This window comes from Lathamus discolor, chromosome Z (genome assembly GCF_037157495.1).
Source record: "Lathamus discolor isolate bLatDis1 chromosome Z, bLatDis1.hap1, whole genome shotgun sequence".
NCBI lineage: Eukaryota > Metazoa > Chordata > Aves > Psittaciformes > Psittacidae > Lathamus > Lathamus discolor.
In genome coordinates, this window is record NC_088909.1 from 11,907,085 (window position 1) to 11,929,469 (window position 22,385).

The 22,385-nt window shown below is 38.8% G+C and overlaps 1 protein-coding gene across 3 annotated transcripts; it reads right to left on the reverse strand.

Moving 5' to 3' along the window:
* Window positions 1-20: 20 nt before the first annotated feature.
* LSM14A (LSM14A mRNA processing body assembly factor) lies at window positions 21-22,385 on the reverse strand. 3 transcript variants are annotated; one of them, XM_065662110.1, is made up of 10 exons: window positions 22,102-22,385; window positions 12,645-12,808; window positions 11,141-11,273; window positions 9,897-10,019; window positions 7,930-8,106; window positions 7,533-7,595; window positions 6,353-6,532; window positions 4,650-4,821; window positions 2,803-3,031; window positions 21-1,812 (listed from the first exon to the last, which is right to left on the reverse strand). In XM_065662110.1, the coding sequence occupies exons 1-10, from the start codon at window positions 22,220-22,222 to the stop codon at window positions 1,789-1,791; spliced, it is 1,386 nt and encodes a 461-aa protein (XP_065518182.1). In that variant the 5' UTR covers window positions 22,223-22,385; the 3' UTR covers window positions 21-1,788. The 3 variants fall into 3 exon arrangements, with proteins under 3 accessions (XP_065518182.1, XP_065518180.1, XP_065518181.1); XM_065662108.1 differs by having other exon boundaries at window positions 9,897-10,016; window positions 22,102-22,307; XM_065662109.1 differs by lacking the exon at window positions 7,533-7,595 and having other exon boundaries at window positions 22,102-22,307.

A 22,385-nucleotide genomic window follows, 5' to 3' on the forward strand; every position in this document is an offset into this window, starting at 1 on the left:
CGGAGCAAATGACGTCGAGAGGCGGCTTCAGGGAACGTTTATTGGCGAGAACAGACAGCGGAACAAAGGAACATCCCCGCGGGAAGGGCCGGACCGCAGCACCCCCTTCCCAGCACAGCGCGCCCGTATTTACACCTCGTGTTTAAATAAGCCCGGGCCACATCCTGCAGTACAGAGTTATTGCAACAGCACAGCACCGGCTCTGCGGTCCAGCATCCCCTACGGCTGCTCACACTCATTACCTGTGGATCCCAAAAGGCGGTGCTGTTAACATGCAAAAAACATTACTCAACAGTATTATCTAACTTCTACGTGACCTTAATAAGGAAAGCAATTACAAAATATTTCCCTGTAGTGCTATACAAAAGTTACAAAATTAAGGTTCTATCACCACTTTTAAATATCCCAATTTTCCAACAGTGCAGTTTTCCACCTTTATCACCACTGAGCGTTTTGAAGTTTAAGAAGAAAAATAAAATGAAATCTGCAAATTAGAACAAAAGGTTTTAATCTTTGGATCCCTTTATTTCTGTGGCCTTCATACACACAGACACAAATGACCGGGTTTCTATTCCAGCACATTAAAATGTCATAACTAGCCGCTCGTAATTGGCAGAGTCCATTCTATGTCAGCTGTGACTTCACAGTCTTACAACCAGGGTCATAATGTCTCCAAGCTATGGCCTAGCAAAATGCAAACAACTTCAAACACTAAGAATTCTTTAAATTGCTTATGTCTACAGGTATTACAACAAAGTTAACAGCTCAAGAATTAATGAATGGAGACATGTATCAGACCCAGGCACTCCAGGAAATCACAAACTTACATGCCTGGTCCATCATTAGAAAAGAAAGTTAATATTTATCACTAAGTAAATTAACTCAAATTTGACACACTAAAGTTTTCTGTTCTCCTTATTTTAAACTATCTCCTTTAATTTGGTCAAATCCTGTGATATGCCAGAAACTAAAAAATATATCCTTGCAAGAAAAGTGTATCCAGTTCTGTGTGATGGAAGAATATTTTAAAGTCTTCCATCCAAATACAAAAATCAAACATTTAAGCCCAAAAAGCTGCAAAAAAAACCAAACAACTAATTCAGCGTTCTTCAGCATATCAACTTTTGCAATAACACAGTATGTTTGCTGACTTAAAAATGTTTATTCTTTAAAAAATTAGTTGCTTTTTATACAGCTATACAAAGTTCATGATGTTTCTTTGGCAATGGGATATAATGGAATTTTACAACTATATAAAAAGATTCCTTTGCCTAAGAAACAGTATTTACTGTGTGTACATACTTGACTGACAAAGCAAGTTACCTACTGTCCAGCACTCTAGTTGATAAAAGTACAACTATCTCAAAAGGGATATTACAGGATTTCCAAAAAAAAACCTTCAGTGGGTCAAAACACTCACAGTATCGACGGCCTTCTGCATACAATTGTTCTTACAACTTGAAGCAATTATCAAATACAGTTTAGTAATAAGAAAAAATCCTTTCAGTGATGAAAAAATACTTGAACTCCATCGAAGTACTGCTTTATAATTAACTATACATAAGAAATTACTCATCCTTCTTTCTCAAATATATTTACTGCTCACTGTTTTCAAAGATGGCCATTTTTCATTAAGTAACTGCATTACACCCCTTTGAAATTAAATAGTTAAATCCCAGTGCTGGTGACAAGTATACAGCAAATTAACTTCATTCTTTGCAGAGACTGAAACTAATTCTCTGGATCAAGAAGATCTAGACGTTCACCCGGTTTCGGCTTTCCTGTAGACTATGCAGCAACCTTGTTGTCTTTCTAGAGGGAACAACAGTGTAAGATTAAAATTAAATCTGCAAAGCTAACAAACCCCCCTAAACAAAACAAACAAACAAAAAAAAAACCCACAAAAACAACTACAAAAATATAATCACAAATTAATCTGGACAACAGCATTAGGCCAAGATGCACTATGATGGCTCCTTCCCATCCTCGCAACAGGAAAAGAGACCTCCCTGTGCGAGCAGGGTTAGTGTCTGGTCAATGCTCCCCCACTTGGCACATGCTGAAGCAGCTCGTCACTTGGACGTGGCACAAATCCTATGTCTTTACACCACCTCCCACTTATCTGGAAGGCTGTGAAATTCTTTCACACAGAAATTCTGATTTTCTACCCCTCATTTCAATTCATGCTCAGCTACCAAAAATGTCTTTAAATCACAGGACTAATCGTTGCAAACCAACAAAGGCGTAACTGAGGGACAGTCAGACATTCTTAGCCACAGGAAAAGGCTCCCCCCCACCTTGTTTTTATTAAAAAATATTTAAATTTTCAGACATAAAGTAACTGCTTATGCAGTAAACCACTAGAGAAAGTTTGTGTGCCAGTCAGAGTTGTAAAAGCCTACAATTCCCCAATCTACAATCCCCTACAATTCAGCCAATCCAATTAATTACATTTGTTACTGATTTTTTAACAGGGTGCCAGTATTACTGATGCTCCTTCACAAGCCAATGTTCCAGTTGCACACACACATCTGATGCAAAGAAAAACGGCTTGCACTAAAATTGTTGTAAGATTTTGGTTTTCCAAGTAGCTGAACTCTGCTGACTGAGATCATATGTATGATCCACAACCTTTCATACAGAACTGAATTCACACAGTTTCCAATACACACTGGAAAATTTACTTGCAAAGTATTATTCAAAAAAATCCTAGTTCAACATAAAATCTAACAGCAGGAGGTTTTTCACTACTAGTTTCCAGGAACAGTGGATCAGGTCACAATAACATTAAATATATTTTACCCTGTATTCAAAGTCAGCAAATTCCCTGCCTCCACGACCTCCTCTGAATCCACCACGGAATCCTCGGGGGGCAGTGAAGCCACCTCTTCCACCTCCTCGTCCTCTTCCACCTCGGAAACCAATCGCCCCTCTGCCTCTGTACCCTCCACGGCCACGATTGGGACGCAGTGGAATCCCAAAGGTCTCTGCATTTAGTCTTCTTTCCTCAGCCCAGGTGGGTCGCCGCTCTCTGTCACACAAAAGAAACAAGGATCACTGTAAAACACACTTCAGAAAGAAGATTGCCTGGCTTAGTCAGGCTCACCAAAAAGCCGGTAAAATGAAAAATGACACATTAATCCCACTTTAAATCTTCACTATCCCTTCTGCAAGAATCTAGGTGTCTGCCACAATTCATTTCTCTCAACAAAAAGAGATATGTTACAGTACCACTAATTATATAATAATGCTGTAAGAGTTTCCCATATAGAAGGACACAGTCTGTATCCTCTGCATATAACATCACATAATTAAATAAATCTTAAGCTATATGCAATTTAAAACAAGACACAGAAAATACAAGTTTGCAGTTACAGATGTTATTTTATCTAGCTGTCAGTACATGTTCTGCTGACAGGCAGAGTACACAACAAAACAGCATGTTATACACTAGCTGTATACAGTTTACTAAACAAGTACACTAACATGAATAGGGTCTGTATCTCTATATATACAGTAAATAAGTACAATAAAGCAAATCAGATATATACGTATCTGATTTGCTTTATATATTTATATATATATATATATATATATATATATACACACGTATATACACACATAAGTAGAAAGGAAAATTAGCAATCGATCAAGTCATTACTCCATAGAGAGAGCAAAGATTAAGAAAAAATAAATGACCGATCATCATCCAGGCCCACATTTTCAGCTGGGAAGCCCCGCTGCAGCCAGTGCCAGGAGTTTCAGGTAACTGGGAAAATTCCTATGCAGTGTGTCCACCCATAGGGGAGGCTCTGTATTTGGCCACAAGAGGGTACTGCTTTTACAGCCTTTCAAAAACAGCCGGCTTTATGCCAGATCTCTAATTGTTTACTTGTGGGGCCATGCGGTTTCTCATTATCTCACTTGTCCACCCTGAGAGTGCTGGCCAGCCACACCGGGGTAGCCAAGTATGAAGGTCATAGAACAGCTGCACATCTATGTTTTCCTGCCTCTTTGTTACAAACAGTAACAATAAACACATATACTCTACCAAATACACTTTGACAAAACATACTCCCTTACATCTCTCAGTTGCTAGAGGGAATCAACTCTCAGCTAGGTTCCCATCCATTACATCTCAACACCTCTCCACCCTATCGTTCAATATAGGTCAGCAATCCGTACCATCTTGTCTAATAAGAAAGACAACAGCAAAAGACAAGCTCTAACATTCCTGAAATGCTGTCTTCCCATTCAAACACCAAGACTTGCCAAGACAGTTATGTGATCTACTTAGAAGTCATTACCAAAGCAGTTGTAACTAATTTAACTAAAGCAGTAATTTAGTAGGAAAATAACACAAATCACAACACCTACTTCAGCAAATCTGTAAAAGAGATTCTGGAGTACGCACACTAAGTTCCAGAAGCATAGTTTAAAAAAAAATTAAAATATTTTATTATTGCACTGGACTTGCCCACAAAGAAATTTTGTGCTTGGCATTCCTATTTTATTTTTTGCCTAATGCATGTGGAAATAAGCTTTACTCATTTTCAAACCAGAGTTGACTTTAATGAATAGTGCTGACACTAACTTGCAACAAAACCAGGCATTAAGTAGACTAACAAGTTTCCCCTCACAGTTCATACCTATTGTCATCACAGGAGATGTTATCAAAGAAGGATTTGGTTTTGTCATAGTAGCAGTTGGGGCCAAGTGGATCTTCCTCATCCGCATTCCCTTCACTATTTTGGGTATCAACACCTGAGTCACCTTTGTCTTCTCCATTTACAGGCTTCTCTGGTTTCTCAAGTTTATCTTCTGGAAAATAAACAGAAGCTTTCCAGACTATCACACTAAAAAAACCAGCAGTATTAACTTATTCCCAGAGAGACAGAAACTATACTGAATGCTCAAAAATACACACCCCTCCCTCCAAAATTTAATGGGAAAGTCAAATAATCTGCCACATAAATTAGGATGTTTTGCTGCTACTGTCTGGAGGTTTGATATCCTCTATATTCTCTGTAGGGTTAATTAAAAAAAAAAAAACAACCAAACAAACAATCCCCAACACAAAAAGAAACCTGCATTTGATAGCCATCTATTTTCTACCATCCTAGCTACCTCTTTTCCAAACATAAAAGCCTCACTCAGTCATTCCTCATAAAAGCCGTTCATGTTTTTCTCATCTCTGTTGCCCATTTCCTTTGTGTTCCAGCTTTGCCATTACTCCTTTGAGACACACGGCCAGCACTCACGATATGTTATGAACTGACTTTGTATCTGCTTCCTAATAATGCCTGAAGTTCAGCTTACTTTTCTGAATGGCACTGAAAAGGAAGCTGGTAATTCAGCAGAACTACCTATTAAAGTCTCATTCCTAAATGGTTACAAATTTACATCTCATAATGCTACGTATAAAATTCAGATAGCCAGCTCAACCTTTCCACAATACATGCACAAAATCAACACTCTGTCTCATGAAATATTTCTATAGCTCTTTATTGTTTGCTTTCCCTTTCTTTTTTCCTATTCTGAATAATAAAAAATACTGCATCAACAGCAAACTGTCAACTCATTTCTCGTTTAAAAATTATCCAGAAAGAGGTAAGCATCACAGAACAAATCCTACAGGACTCCACTGGTGGCTTTTCTTGACACTGAAATCTGACCACTTATTCCCACCTTTTGTTTCCTGCTTTTTAGAAGTCATCTACTGAAACGGGGAACTCCGTATTTTAACCTGTAACAATTTTGTCCAAAAATAGAAGCAGCAGTGTATCAAACAGGTGGCTGGTCACAAGAGAATGAGGTAATTAAAACAGAAGCCTGCTAGGAAAAATAAAGACAAACATGCTGGCAATATGGATTCAAACTACTCTTGCTTCCTTGGAAAAAGGTAAAAGCGAAAGAAATGGAAGAAACTTTCTTAAATTGAAACTGTTCTGGATCCTCCAACAAAGATTTCAAACTCATGTTTTTATGACTGCTTTAGTCTATTAATAACTGGAAACACAAATGCAGGGTTTTCTCTTACTGCATCTTTCCCAGAATTCAAAAGTAAATACTGTTGGGACTTCTGCTCAAGTAATCTAAATTTTTAATTAACAGACTTGTTAGCACATGATGTATGATATTTGGTAGTTAAAACGCCTTCAAAACTCAAATACTGACACAATCATTTAATTAAGTAAGATGATTCCAATTTGCTTGTTCATTGATTTTTCTTTTTAAGAACTGCAAACAAGACTTAATAGGATATGCCTTTTATAAACTGTTCTTCAAGACAGGATTAAAACAGCAAGACACAGGTTTTCCCATGATTAAATATAAAGCAAAAATTGTTTACCTTTTAGTTTAAGTTTATTATGAAATTCTCTATCAATTTCCTCCTTATTGAACTGTGCATTTGCACTTTCAAAGTCAAAGTCCTTCTCAAACTTCATTGGACCATCCCTCCTAATACCAAATCTTCCTCGACCGCCTCTGTGACCTCCACGGCCTCTCCGTGCTGCAGGTCCACCGGGAACTGAAAAGAGGGAAATTGCATTTTGTTTTGTGAACTTGTTTTTCTTTGAGGGTGGTGGTGATGGATGGGTTTTTTGGGTGGAGTTTTTTGGTTTGCTTTTTAATTCCTGGGGTAACAGGTTGGGACTTCATGCATCCTCTTCCTGCACTTCCGTTGTTAGAAGTCCTGTTGGAGCAGCTTGTAATTTGTAAATTCACTTACAGTAATTATGCCAGTGACACACAAAGCATAATGGTACTGCACTTGGTACTGAAATGACTTTCTAGAAGTCATAAAGCTTTCGGAAAAAGAGTTAAGATGTTAGTGGCTTTTCAGTCCATCGTTTTTATAGAAAGGTGACAGGTTTTATTTTATGCTATTGTGTTTCTAAATACATGCATACTGCTTGGTTTTGCATTTTTATTCAAATTCCTTAGTATGGAGCAATCATAGAATCATAGAATAGTTAGGGTTGGAAAGGACCTCAAGATCATCTAGTTCCAACCCCCCTGCCATGGACAGGGACACCTCACACTGAACCATCCCACACAAGGCTTCATCCAACCTGGCCTTGAACACCGCCAGGGATGGAGCACTCACAACCTCCCTGGGCAACCGATTCCAGTGTCTCACCACCCTAACAGGAAAGAATTTCCTCCTTCTATCCAATTTAAACTTCCCCTGTTTAAGTTTTAACCCGTTACCCCTTGTCCTGTCACTACAGTCCAGAAGATTGCTCTTTATAAAGAATGCTCTTTAAAGCATTCTCCATAAAGTTGACTTTTTGTGCTTGTATGATTCTGATCCCAGTGCAAAGTTACTGTTACCCACTAGAAACAATTACATGAAGTAATTCTAAATACATAAATTCTTTACTAATGTAATCTGAACTGCAAGATCTCTGGCTGTTTACAAAGTCCTAACACTTCGCAAACTACAGAGAATGATGTATTTCAGCAGACTTTAAAAAAACTTGACAAAGTCTGGAAACATGACAGCTATTTCTCAAAACAAGATTTACCAATTTGTCGTTTGTTTTCATTTCTGAGTTCATTTTCTGATCTTGAAACCTTGTGTGCTTCAGCTAAAGTTGGAAATAAAAAAGTTATTTGTTTATCCAATTAGGTATCTTTGATCATACTTCTGTCTATAGTTACGAAGTTCATATTTCAAAAAAAATTCCAAACCTAAAAGAAAAGTAAACCAGAATTTCAACTCATAAAAGGGAAAAAATAAAAAAAAAAAAAGGACATTCTGAATATATGCTTTAACTTCAAAAAGAAATACATATTATCTAGGTTTCTGCTAGTCAACCAATCAGAAATGGACAGCAAGAAAATTCCTAAATGTTACCCTTAAAAAGAGAACTTCATATGTGTATGGAAAAAAAAAGCCATTTAAAAATTATTTGAAGCTACCTCGTCTGTGCTCCTGATTCTCTAACGATTTTTGGCTAGCAGACACCAAAGGTCTGGCTGGTACAGGACTCCTCCTCCCAACTGGCGCTGGAGTAGGCAAGTGGGCTGAAGCTGTTTGTACTGCTTGCTCCATGGAGGGGCTCCTTCTCAAGTGCTCCATCTGAGGGCTTGAACGACCTGGGACAAAACCAGAACAAAACCAAAACCCAACGACTTATTTCTCATCTACAAATTTGACTTACTGGTCTCAAGCAATCTAGACTTACACGTTTATCTGCCTTACCAGTCAAGACAGCTGTGTCCAAAGAAACAGGTATTTCTGTACCCTCAGATTCACTAAGCTAGAATGAAGACTATTTAGCCATTTCCCTTTCCCCAGCCTAAAAGAAAAAAAAAAAAAGGGTAGGACAACCCATCCATGATGTAAATTTAGCTGTGGAATTACAGTTTTTGATCGACTGGAGGTAAAAATACTCTTTCTGCTTCTCTGGAAAGCCAAGTGGAAAGTGACTTCTCCTAAACGCAGAGATGTAGTTACGATACTGAAATTTCATTTCATCTAGCACACTCTGTTGTATGACCACGACAATGTAAATGAATGGTGATGGCTAGGTGCCACAAAGTGCTGTTCATACATTTCAATTTGCAGCCACGAGTGACTGGAACCAGAAGAGTGTTTAGAATGGAGACGTTTGATCCAGTCAGACAAGTTTATGACAGCATACAGGTAAAGCTACTAAGAAATTAGAATGAGATTCAAAACCCAGTAAGTAAAAGAGCAATGCTATATCCTATTAAAAAAAAAAAAAAAAAAAGCTTAACAAAAGAAGAAACCACCACAATAAAACCAACAAAACAAGAACCCACCACACCCAACAAACCAAGGACACAGAATCTATGAAGATGACAAATATTTTAAAAGCAAACACATGAAGATGAAAACTTGTTGGTGCCCCCCAGGAGATTTGGTGTCAGAACAGTAAGTCCAAGGATCATATGTGTTTCAATTTCACCTACAGACACCCAAGGAACTCTTTCAACACAGAAAGAGTAAATGCTGAGCATACTTCCCCCCCACTTTCCATTAATGCAACACACACCTAGAACCTATTTTTGTTAATCCCCTCAACTAACCCTAGAAAATAGTCCTAGCTGGTATACAAATCTCAGGTAGAAGTCAGGAAAAGCCCTGTTTGCTGCAACTGTTTTGCATTTTAACATGACTGTATAAACTTAGAAACAGCATTAGGAATATATCTTAGAATACACTTTTACAAGCAGCAAAGAAGAGTGAAGAGCAGGAAATAATGTCATTCAGATTTTGAGGAGCAATCAACAAATCTGCATGAAAAGTGAGGGTGAAGGTGGTCAACATTTAGTTTCTTTTTTCTTTGCCACTCAAAAAGCATAGAGAAGTTCCCTTTTGCTTCTACTTTCTTTTTCCAGTATTACACAAACTACCCATACATTCTACTACTATTAAACTGACTCAATTGTCATTTCACTTTCTCTACAGGCAATCAGGTCTGTTGTTAGTACTACTCATCTAGATATAGATTAAGAAAAAAATACCTCTAAGAATAAACACTTTTAAAATGTAGGCTGAAGGACTTCACCATTCAGTCAGTATGAAGTACCTTGAGTTTTGTCCTGTCAGCAATAAAACTAGATATTGAGTTTCCATATGCGCCTATTAGCAAACAGTATTCAATGGAACTAAGTCCTGTTGTTCAATACAGATGCTTTAAGGACAGCAACAGATACATTGCTAACAGTTACCTATGCAGCCCACCAAGATAGGAAAACACTTTTAAAGAGGAAGTGCAAAGCTTCTGAGTGCTTTCTGGTTTTATTATCAAGTGTTTCGTGTCAGGATTCAGTTATTTGGTTAGCATTTATGGCAACCATGTAAGTTACGGAGGCACAGTTGGTCAAAAAAGATCAAACAGTTATTAAGAAAGATCTACCTTGAGACATCTGTGTTTTTAGTGATCTTGCATCTGTTGTAAATCCAGAACCAACTGTAGTGCTTTGGGACATGCTAGTGCTGGCTGAAGACTCTGTTCCAAAAGACGTTAAAGAACCTCCTGCTTTGAAAGAAACAATACAGTTGTAAAACTTGGTTTAGACTTTTTTCTGGGGGGGTTCTGGTTTATTTTGCTTCAAATTAGCACTACATGATTAGTGAAGTCATATTAGGCAGTTATGCTAGAATACACATAAATCTGCCCTTCCCTACGCTTTTAAGAATAATGTGATACATGTATTCTTTCACAGTTATTAAGACTGTAATATTTTGATCTAACCCCCCCAAAAAAAAACCCAAAATACCACCAAAAATAAAACAAAAAACCCCACAACAAACCACACAAAAGAAAAAAATCACTGCTAACTTTTATGTCACAACTATTAACACAGCACAGTCAGAACAGCATCCTACAGAATAAACAAACTGTACTGGCATATGTTTCCACTTGACATATTTTAAACAAAATGTGACTACCACATCTTATTAACTGATATCAAGTTATGTCCAGCTCTACAGCCTTCCTTTCACATGGCTAACATTTTCAGCACCAGGAGTAATGCTGATGCCACAGCATTTACACAAATGTAAGTTCCTATGTGAAAAACTAAAATGTGGAATAAAAAAAAAAAAAAAAAAAAGAGAGGAAGCTGGTTGAAAGTTGGTTGGCGAGTTTCCAAAAGCATCTGAAAAGAGCATTTAACCAATGCAGCTCACAAATACTTTAAGCATGTACTTCATGCCAGGCTACCATCTTCTGAATAGCTGGAGGACTGTGTTGACACATGTATTGCTGAACAATCCAAACCCTTTGTTAAGGCCCACACTACCTCGTCAACCTGGAATACAGCTATAGAGGTTTTGTGGAGGAGCTGCCTACCTCTTGTGAAATAAAATGAACATATGATGAATACAATGAATATATACAAAATAGAATGCATTAATGCATACAGGAACCCTTTTGAGATAGGGTACTTAATTTTCAATCATCATTGCTTTGATTTGAGCTGCAAAGACTATGAAAGACACCACTTTTGAGATCAGTTGTAGGACTGATACAGACTGAAGACCTTGGATCTGCCTTTAGAGTAAGAAAGACATAGATTAAATCGTAAGCACTGATTATTGTCTATGCATACATAACTTCACTTACAGAAAAACACCAAATAATCAAAAGCAACATACCAACTCCAACGGTGCCAAACTGCTGCCCCACCAGCGGGCTTGGACTAAACTGACTGTATGCAGGCATTCTGCCAAAAGGACCATAGGACCCCACATTCTGGAATGAGGATGCAGTCGAAGATCCTAATGAAGACTAAAGACAAAATACACAAAATACACTTGCAGAAACTCATGTTTACGCAAAAAAGAAATAGTTCTGCAAGGCAAGAAATGCAGATACTCTAATATTATCTTTTAAATTTACCCTACCACTGCTGTGGCTAGTATGTACACAAGATCTCAACATTCACAAAGGTGTTTCTTTTAATAGCAAGAATTTAACCACTTTAACAAAACTGAAGACAGAACAACAAAATAATTTACACACATTACTCTGTATGAAAACTCATCACAGACGACAGTTGGCAGAAAACATTTTCACAAGTATTACAGTTCAGAAAGTACTTTTACCTTTCCAAGATCACAAACTTGTGAAAACAGTACTACAAAATTCTGCAATCTTTTCCCTGAAACCTCAGATACTGGACTCCACATGTATAAGCTTTTGTCATCAAATCTGGAAAATGTTTTATCTTTTTCCCTACAGTTTCAAATACTAGATGAATAACAAAAGACTCAAGCATACTGGAGAAAGGCAGTCCCTTACTATTACTTGGCTTAGCAGTAATGCTATTTCACAGCTCTCAACCACCACTGACAGAATGAGTTGTACCACATTTATCAAAAGAGCTCAGAGGATTGCCAAGAGTACTTTGTATCAAGAATTTTATCTTATGGAGTAGTTAAACATCAGAAATGTAAACACTTACAGAATTACTAAGCTCCATTTGAACCAGGAACTTCCATCTTACTCTCAGAGATGATTTTTAAGACACCCCAGAAACACAATCAACAAGCCAAAAAATTTCAGTGATCAAAAATATCCCTGTCAGTCCATTTACTATGAAATAATGGATTATTTAACCTTGAAGACTTCAAGATGTAAGCTGCTTTCTCTTTAAGCAACCAAGTATTCCTTTTTCAGGTAACTGCCCTTTTGTATGAAGCCTTTTCAAAAACACATTGCTAGATGAGTCATCAAAAAAAGATGAACATGAACAAAGAAAACAAAACAAACAGAAGAAATCACTAATGATTTTGAAAGGTTTCAGCTTCTATTCCATTTGACTTACACCAAGTTTGACTTTTCAAGAAGTCTTGCATACATGTCCTCCTAATTCCAGTACCTTTCAAAAAAGACATCAAGGTCTATTAAAAGTCATTACTTGTTTTGGAAAAACTGACAGCCTTGGTATCCAGTGCATTGTGCTAGAGTTAGATTTCAGCCTTGACTTTCATAATTAAAAGACATGACTCAGAAGAAAATCCTTCCACAGTTCTTTACCTTGGGCTGTGATCTTTACAGCAACAAACATTTTATTCTTTAAACACTCAGCTAGAAAGCACTTAAAGCTAACAGATTATAACTTCAGGAACAAACATCTAAAAATATGCTTTGACTTACTTGAACAATAGCAGGGTCCTGTGGCAAAGAACACTGGGGCTTTGGTGGCTCACAGACAGTCAGGTCTTTAATGTCACTGCCACGGAATATAATATACTCAAAGACTTCATCACGAGGTGGTATAGGTCTATCAGTTGGTCTATCTTCTGTACCAAAGGAGCGAACTGCAAAATTGGGAAGGCAAGAAAAATACAAACATCTTGCATTTAACAAAAAGGTTTCAAATATACTATGGATACCAACAGCTTTAAAGAAAAAGAAAAAAATTTTTGTTCAAAAAAAAAAAAAACCAGCCCCCCAAAAAAACACCCAACAAAAAAAAAACCAAATAAGCAGCATATCCTTTGTTGTTATCAGTTGTTCAGACTTAAAATAAGTTACTTGATCTTACAAATTTCAGCTGAAAATGAAGCAGAATGACACCTATTTTTTCACTGAGACATCATTTATGCTATCACTCACATTGAGTATTTTGACTTGTTTATAAGGGGAAACAACAAAGCAGTTTTTTGCAAACATCTTCTGGACATTACAACAATAGGAACACCAATGAAGTCTGATAAGTCATTCCTGTGAATCAAGGACTACAGGAGTTTGCATTCATATTCTGTACTTGCAAATCAGGAAAAAAATATGCTAATACTTCTAGAAACTCAACTATTAAAAATTACCTAAAGCAAAGTATTTCTCAATAGACTCCATGACTGAATCAAGACTTGGGGGTGCTGGTCGATGAGAAAATGAACATGAGCCGGCAGTGTGCGCTCGCAGCCCAGAAAGCCAACCGTATCCTGGGCTACATCAAAAGGAGCATGACCAAGAGGTCGAAGGAGGTGATCCTGCCCCTCTACTCTGCTCTTGTGAGGCCTCACCTGGAGTATTGTGGGCATTTCTGGGGTCCTCAACATAAAAAGGACATGGAACTGCTGGAACAAGTCCAGAGGAGGGCCACGAGGATGATCAGGGGACTGGAGCACCTCCCGTATGAAGACAGGCTGAGGAAGTTGGGGCTGTTCAGCCTGGAGAAGAGAAGGCTGCGTGGGGACCTAATAGCAGCCTTCCAGTATCTGAAGGGGGCCTATGAGGATGCTGGGGAGGGACTCTTTGTCAGGGACTGTAGTGACAGGACAAGGGGTAACGGGTTCAAACTTAAACAGGGGAAGTTTAAATTGGATAGAAGGAGGAAATTCTTTCCTGTTAGGGTGGTGAGACACTGGAATCGGTTGCCCAGGGAGGTTGTGAGTGCTCCATCCCTGGCGGTGTTCAAGGCCAGGTTGGATGAAGCCTTGTGTGGGATGGTTTAGTGTGAGGTGTCCCTGTCCATGGCAGGGGGGTTGGAACTAGATGATCTTGAGGTCCTTTCCAACCCTAACTATTCTATGATTCTATGATTTGAAAATTAGGAATTCTGTAGTAGGTATATGCAATTTTCAGTACGAAAAAGGAATTGTTCAGGGTGTAAGTTTCTCACAATCTCTGCCAAATTAAGTAAATTCACTGGGCCCCAACCATCTTCTTAAGTGGGCCTGCATAGGGTGCAACATACCAAGACATTAAATTTACTTATAAGTATTTAGCTGAATTCCAACAGTTTTCACACTGCATAGGGATTAAGGCCATCATGCTTCTGCCTTTGCACTACATAAAATCACTAGCACTGTGTATGGATAACTTAAGTTTACTTTCACCACCCTCTCAAAGACTTTTCCTCACCTTAAGACTGTCAACTCTATGTGAAAATAAAGTGAAACAAACAAAATTTGAAGAGCTATGTTTTCAAATGCTAGAATTTTGTAACCAAAAACTGAACAATTGAAACCAGAGAAGAAAAAACGAAATCATGACAATCACATTCTACTGAACCTCAACTTGCAGAAGCTTCAATAATCCCTCACAACTATCTTTCCTCTAAACTTAACAGGTTTTTGTTTGCTTTGTAAGGTACTACAGGTTATGCTGAGAAAATACCTGTATTTTGCTTTAATTCACCAGAATTTGTTTTCCCTCCATTTTCAAATGCATCAACAACTTGAAGACATCACTAGGCACTTATCTGCAGCCATAAAACCATTAGTCAAGAAAAGCAGAGTTTCCTGTAGAGCTGTATAAAGCAATACCAAGTCATTTCTGAGGCTGTGCCAACTATCTTCCATCATTGTTGCTTCTTCTACTACTGCATAAACAGTAGAGTATTAAAAATCTCTGAGAAACATAATTCAGAGGTAAAAGGATCAATTCCACATTACAATGAAAAGTAACATTAAGTGGTTACAATTATTTTGTTCATACTTATATCATTGCTGAGCTTGATTTAATCAAGTTTTCTTTTTCTGTGCATCTCAAAATCTGTTCTGAATGGTAGTAAAAAAAAAAAAGTGCTGTAAAAAGGCATATACTTTTAAGTGATTTTCCATTTTTGTTATAAGTCTGACTTTTCTTCTTCCTCTACAGAAAAAAGGATATCCGAAGCTGAAGAATTTCCAAAAGTTAGTTCAAAGTAATACACAATAGCTTAACAATGTTATCAACTGGTCATGTACATTACTGTTGCAAAACTTTTACTCATCAGGCTTCTTCTATTTCACTGTGCTGACCAAGGATCCACCTTCACTTTCTCACCATCCTATACTTTATTTATTAGATAACTAATAAATTAACTTGGTCCTTCATTTTGCCTGCTGTCTTGACAAGTAAAACCAAAGTTAATTTTGTGTTGGTTCTCTCTACCCCACACTGAAATGGTTGCTCAGGTAGCCATTTTGTCTACAAAGGTGCACAAGAATGGCCACAGTGTCATCACTAAGTGTCCTGGGTTCAGCAGTAGCAGTCATTTTTCTCCTTCTTAGTAGCTGCTGCAGTGCTGTGGTTTTGACTTTCAGCCTGGGAACAACGCTGATAACACTGATGTCTTCAGTTGTTCCTCAGTAATGTTTTCTCTGACAAAGGACTTTCCAAGTCTCATGCTCTGCCAGGGAGGAGGAGAAGCCAGCAGGAAGCAGAGACAGGACACCTGACCCAAACTAACCAGAAAGGTATTCCATACCACAGCATGTCATGCCCAGTTATGGGGGGCATTTACCCTCATAAGCTGGGGGCAGTCACCCGGAAGGAATAGATCACTGCTTGGGTTGGGCTGGATATCGGCCAGCAGGTGGTGAGCAGTTGTATTCTCTCCCCTTGTTATTTCCCTTACCATCGTTATTACTGGTGGTAGCAGCAGTGGTTTGTGTTATACCTTAGTTACTAGACTCTTCTTATCTCAACCCTTGGGAGTTACATTCTTTCAATTCTCCTCCTCATCCCTCCCAGAGCGGGGGAAGGAAGAAGGGGAGTGAGGGAGCAACTGTGTGGTTCTGAGTTACCAGATGGACATAGCTACTGAACTATTTAGCTTCCTAGCTAAAGTGAATGAACTAAGCAGTAGCAATCCCACAAAAAACAGTAGTAAATTAGAGACTACATCTCACATTTACATACAGATAAGAATTTGATGAACTACAGAAATCTGTTTTGAAAGTACTTAAGTCAAAGCTATGCTGCATGGATACATATTTTATTATTAATACTAACATCACATGATGCTTACAGAACAGTTTTAAGAACTGTCAATTACCTTTCTCCATTCCAAACCTTTTTTTTTCCTTAAAAACTGAAACACCTAACTTTCATCTAATCACACCTTAAAAGACGTAAAGGATTGTAACGTGGCGTAAAAAAGAATTTGTCTGTCTCCCTATCACAAAATCATGAAAACATCAAAAGGAAGTATTTTCAATTAAAAAAAAAACGGAATTAATTTTTAAGACATTCAGCTGTCTATGCAACTACATCAAGTCACTGATACAGTCATCAAAGGTTTTGCAGTGAAACACATCAACAGTTGCTACTAGGAGTTTGGATTTTTTTTCTCTACCCTTCCCCTGCCCCCAAACCAGACTTGTTTTAGTGCAACTTTCTGCAAAATACAAAGACAATTTCATCTAATAAGGACCCACACTAGTAGAGTGGGGTAAGCAAACTCCTATCTCGCGTTCAATCTCCCCTCTCATCCCAAAGCAACAAAAATAATCACCTCCAAGTCTAATTTCATTCTAAAACAAGGAACAAGAACTGCACAGGCAGCAATCTAGGAATGCAGTTTAGGACAAGGACTACTTCATGATTTTACACAGTCACTCCCAACTAGGTTCCTCAGATAGTATTATAACATAGAAGACTTGAATGTTACTTTTAGTATTTTGAAAAGGGATAGCTATCTTTACAGTTTCTTCCTAGCTTGGATCAGGATTTAACATAATCTGAGCTCATCAAAGAAAAAGCCCAATATTAAAGGTATTTTAGAAGGAAGCAGAAAGCAAACAGAAAGAAAACCCACAGTTCTGCATAATCAGAAATACTAAGTTGCCAGAGTATGGAAAACACAAGGTATTGGATCATAACAGTCTAAGAGCTCTATCCAGCTCTGTCTCTTAGGGAATTCACTCAGATGACATTCTTCCTCCAGAACCAGGTACAGTGGTCCATATATAGTAAAACATTTAAGAGTGACAGGAAATTAAAATAAGCATGTTAAAGATAACATAGTCTTGTAACACCTCCCAGAACTATGGTAAACCCATTTAATCTTACCCTGTCAATTTAAGTGTGGTGAGGTTTTTTGCTGGTTTGGGATTTTTTGTGTGTGCACATTTTCTTTTTCTTTTTTGTTTGTTTTCTGTATTTGGGGATTTTTTCCTTTGGCATTGGGGGGTTTTCTTGTCTTTTGGGGGGGGGGGGCAAGGAGGTTGTTTTGTTTGGTTGTTTAAATGAGCTAACCTGACTTAGGAACTTTCAAACGAAAAGGCAACCATAACAAGTTAAAAGCAAATGTATTTTTTTTGTCAGTTTAAATACACACAATTAAGTAGCTAGCTGGAAAGAAACTAACACCAATGAGCCTGACAAGATTCATGTATGTAACATTATGCCCAAGAAGTTCCACTAACTTTGTATTAAAGTGCTGAGGGCAAATTACTGAAGAGATTTTGACTGACTTCAGTGTTACTACTATAGTATATTTTAACAGGTATTACTGTATTATACTACTACAGTATCCAAGGAAAACACTGCAACTATCTCTACCAGTTAACAGAAATGACAGCCTGTTGATTAACACAGAAAAATACACTGTTAATCAGAAGCCAAGATATACATTCTACTAGCAAGAGGACTCTCTTCCCATACAATGTGAATTGTTGTAAACAGTTCAGTCCCTGTACACGACACTGAGACAATCTTACCAGCTTTACTTCGTATTAAACATACACACGTGGAAACCAGTTTTTCCCCACTAATGCACCCATGAGAAGCTTGACAACTAAAATTTGACCACTTCCATGAGAACAAGTAATTTCAATTGCCATCTCTCTTCAAAACATCATATCCCTTTCTCTGTAAGCATGCTTAGATGCCTGCACACCACATTACAGGAAACATATTAATGCAAAGCAGCCAGCTTGTGACAGGCTCATACCTTCAGAACAATTAATTCAGTCTGTACTGCCTTACTGGTAGAAGTGGTAAGCTAAGAGGAAGATGGATAGAAGGGAAGCAGCCAGGAGTGCGCTTTGACAAGGCGAATTTTACTGCTGTAACACACTATGCACAGGGTTGGTTTGGTACATGTTCCCTAAACCTCAAGACATGGAGGGATCATGTCATTAACTGGCTAAAAAATAACTTCATTAAAAACTTGATATAAATTTTAACCCTCTCCTTTCCTGTTCCCACCCCTGAACTATAAGAAATGCTCAAGTCTCCAGAAGAATTTAACTGTCTAAATTTCTGAGTCTTTTCCCCAATTAATACTGTGTAAAAGTCTAAAAGAAAGCAATTTTTCTCTTTCAAGTGTCATTACACTATGGAAAAAGCTATCACAGATGGTTAAAAATGCAAGAAATTTAACTACTACTTATATTACTGGAAGCTATTTAATTAATATCTATTATTGTTAATGACAGGGTTTCCAAATGCAAGTCTCAATGGTCCAATAACTGGTAGCTGAAAACTGATGCATTGTATCAAAGAGACAGGAAATAATTTTCTCTTATACCCACATGCCTACGGATTCAATTCTGCTGTTAGAGAATAAAGCCTTTTCTGACCCAATATGGTTGTTCTTACACAGCTTATCAACATTAAAATCTCTAAATCAGTGCCTTGAACTAGAGAGACATTATGTGTTATTAGCACAACAGATCACATTTAGGGTTTAATGCTGCAGTATGTAAGATCAAGATTATTCTGTAACTCCCCCAGGCAGGGCAGCAATCACTCTACAGCAACAATATTTTACTCGAAACCATGGCTTGCAAACACTCTACTCTTAAATTGATTAGACTTGATGTTGACAAACTTAACCATGAGTTGGAAGTATGAACTAAGAGGACATCCCAAGTTAATTTAACTTGAAACTTCAGAGTAAGAGTGGATAGGTTTTGGTTCCAAACACTAGCTCTGAAAAGCTGGCCATCCCCCCCAAAAAGTATACACCAAGAATACATAAAAACCTCAAATACTTGTACACCTTGCTTAACATTTGGAATCTGACAATGGGAATTTTCCCTGTTATTTAAATAACACACTTTCACACTTTGTGAAAGACTGCACTGCTTTCACTTATCAGAGTCCATTAGGACAAAAATGCTATTATTTAAACACTTGCTGTCTTCCTCTAATTTGCAAGAGGGGCCACAACTTTTGCTAGCAAAAGGATCACAGCTTTCTAAACAAAATGCTGATTAGAGAACTGTAAGAGATTGCCCCTCAGTAGGTGAAGACTACCATCAGTATACCCTGTTAAGCAACCCAAAAGTATCATTTCTGTCCAAAACCCCAGAAGATTTAAGCTAAATGAAGCAATTCCATATGTACAACTTTATAAGATCAATCTCAGACTTCAGTTTAGCCCACGGAAGTCCTACTGTTAGGCAAATCTGTAGTTACTCAAGAACAAGTTCTACCTCTACTTTTGCAGTTCCTGTCACAAAATGTCAGTCATTTCAGTTAGGAAATAAATAGTGATAAGAGGAGACCCTGCACTCGAGCCAGGTAACAGTCACATGAACCCAGCTACCTAGCAGATCAATTGAAAGCACTGAGTCACGTTTGGGGGCTTTTCTTGTCTCTTTCTGGCAGAAAGTTTTGGTATCTGTGGTAAAGATCCATGGTGAAGAGTTCTGGTTCAACATCTGGACTCAACACAGCAAGAAGAGATAACTGTTACCTGATCAACATACTTATAGCTACAGACAGTTCAGAAGTAAGATCTGCTTTTTTCACGTAAGGATCTGGCCATAATTAACCACACTTGCCACCTTATTTATGAAGCTATCAAAGCGCATTCATGTGACCTAAACCTTCATTTATTCAGAACCTTCAGTACCCCAGAGCTGAACATCTTATTCATAAGCATGGTGAATTGTTTTGCAGTCCGATTTGGTTGTTATCAGCTTCCAGATTAAACTCAAGGTTTTTGGGTCTACGTGACCTAGAAACACTGGTTTATTCTCTTCTGAATCATGACACTATTACAAAACACACATTCTTCAGCTAACTCGTCTAAGTTTTATTAAAGCAGACCTAATGGTTTACATTTACATTTCTGATGAGAGCTATAGGAATAGAGTAGATCAGATTTCTAACTGCAGTTCTATCTATCCTAAATACGTGCACTTTGGCAGATATGTCATTATATGGCTTAACCACTCTTGAGAAGTCATGCAGAATTGACTTGGTCATTAGTACAACTGTCTAATTTAATGCAAGGCTATCACAGGTTTCTCAAGGATGAGATTCTTCTAAGTGCTTTTGTACAAACCTTAACAATCACAGCATGCAACTGGAATTTCTAACACTGCTCAGGCTTTTTCTCATGTAAATACTAGCTGTGGTTTTAAAACAGATAATTCCATTAAGTTTATTATTGCAATGAACTACGCAATCCTGGGACCAAACCAACTATAAGGTGTTTCAAAGCATTTTGAAAGTAAAAATTTACAGACCAAAGCAATCTATTCTTTGAATAATACCTGTTGGTGAGGAGAGGGGGAATAAGAGGACAAGGCACACAAACAAGAATTACCACAAAGGCCAGTGCGAGATGAAAGCTAACGAACTGCTACACAGCATCAACTCCACAGCCCAACTATCATACACACAAGACTATGCAAAACGTAACAGACTGTCGTTACGCTGAACTGCTAAACCTATCATACCAAGCAGTAACAGGTTCAAAATACTCTCAGTCCCAAGTATTTAGTTTACACAAAGCAATTTTCTCCCTTACCTGATGAGTGGATAAAGTCTCTGCTTTTACATATGCATTTAGACTATTAGCAAGACTTTACAGAGTCAAGAAGTGTAAAGTAAAATACCAGTGAGTTTTGCAGAATCTATTATAAAGAAATTGTTAAAAATTCTGACAATTTTTTACCTTAATACTACACATTCACTGCCATGGCTAATAAACTTGTGTTGAGTGCACGCTGTCATGCACAAGAAACAGCAAAGTCCTTCGATGCCCAGTTTCTAAGATCCTCTTCTCTTTTTTACTTCCCAGTTTGACTCTCTTCTCAGCAGACACATCTTCCTAACTTTCTTATACATATATACACATACATTCTCTGGACAATACATTCTCATGCCAGTACTTAATTTCGATTTATACAGTGCCATACAGCTACTTCCGAAAAGTAGAGTTCACAATCAGCCTTTGTTGATAGCCTAACACTCACAGGATCCCCTTTAGACCCCAGCCGCCTCCTAGCCCAGGATGCGTAACAGTTCAGTCAAATGCGGCCGTATACCCTGAAACCCTTACGACGCAAAGAAATTCTCTTTCCCGCCTCCCCTTCCTACTCCCTTTTACGCACTTACTCTGACCCACTTCCACCGCGAAGGGCTCTTTTACTCTGTTCAGGAATCCTATGAGCAGCCCCTAAAGAAGTAATGTTCTTGGCTCTCTTTCGCGGCGGTCCCTCGGCAGCCGCTCTGAGGCTTCCATACCACTCCCTGAAGCCATCGGAGCAGCCCGCGCAGCGGGAGCCCGGGCCTCCGCAGCGCGGTCCCGCCGCTGCTCCCAACCCCTCACTCACTTCCACCACTGCCAGAAAGCGCCGCGCGTCGCTCCAGCCCCGCCGCAGATTATCCGTGCCGGCGGACGGCGGGAGGACGCTCCTCCGGCCGAAACTACGCGGACTCTGACTAAAGCTCTGCGAAGACCCTCACAGCTGCTACTGGTCCCTTGCAGGCTGCAGGCCGCCGCTCGCACTTTCCCATCGGCACCCCACAACCGACAACTCCGCCGCGGTTTCAGGTTCTTGCTCGATCCCGACAGGGCCTGTGATCCCGCTCCCCTCCCGCCCTCTCCCTAAGGGGTTGCCGGGCCGCCAGGTCCTGCACTCCACCAGGTCCTTACCCTTGGCTAGCGCCACAGTGGAGTTTTCGGTGTCGATGGTATACAAGATCCCTTCATAGCGGATCTCGGCCTTAGAGATAAGGCTGATCTTGCTCCCGATGTACGGTGTCCCCCCACTCATGGTGCTGGCTTCTCGGTCAGGGACAGCCCCCTCCCTTCCTTTTGAAGCCGGCCACAAACAACTAAGCAAGCTCGGCTCAGAGTCGTAATAGGCGCTCAACTCCTCCTGTTTCGAGCCCGACCTTCCGTCGATCCTCCAGCGACAGCTTTCCCTGCGCAGACTC

What these genes read in the sequence shown, in the direction of transcription:
- LSM14A (XM_065662110.1), bottom strand. Translation starts at nt 22,222, where the DNA reads ATGAGTGGGGGGACACCGTACATCGGGAGCAAGATCAGCCTTATCTCT. An exon ending in GTTTGGCACCGTTGGAGTTG is followed by an intron (nt 10,020 to 11,140) that starts GTATGTTGCTTT and finishes TTTCTTTCAAAG; the next exon opens with CAGGAGGTTCTTTAACGTCT. An exon ending in TTGCTGACTTTGAATACAGG is followed by an intron (nt 1,813 to 2,802) that starts GTAAAATATATT and finishes TGTTCCCTCTAG; the next exon opens with AAAGACAACAAGGTTGCTGC.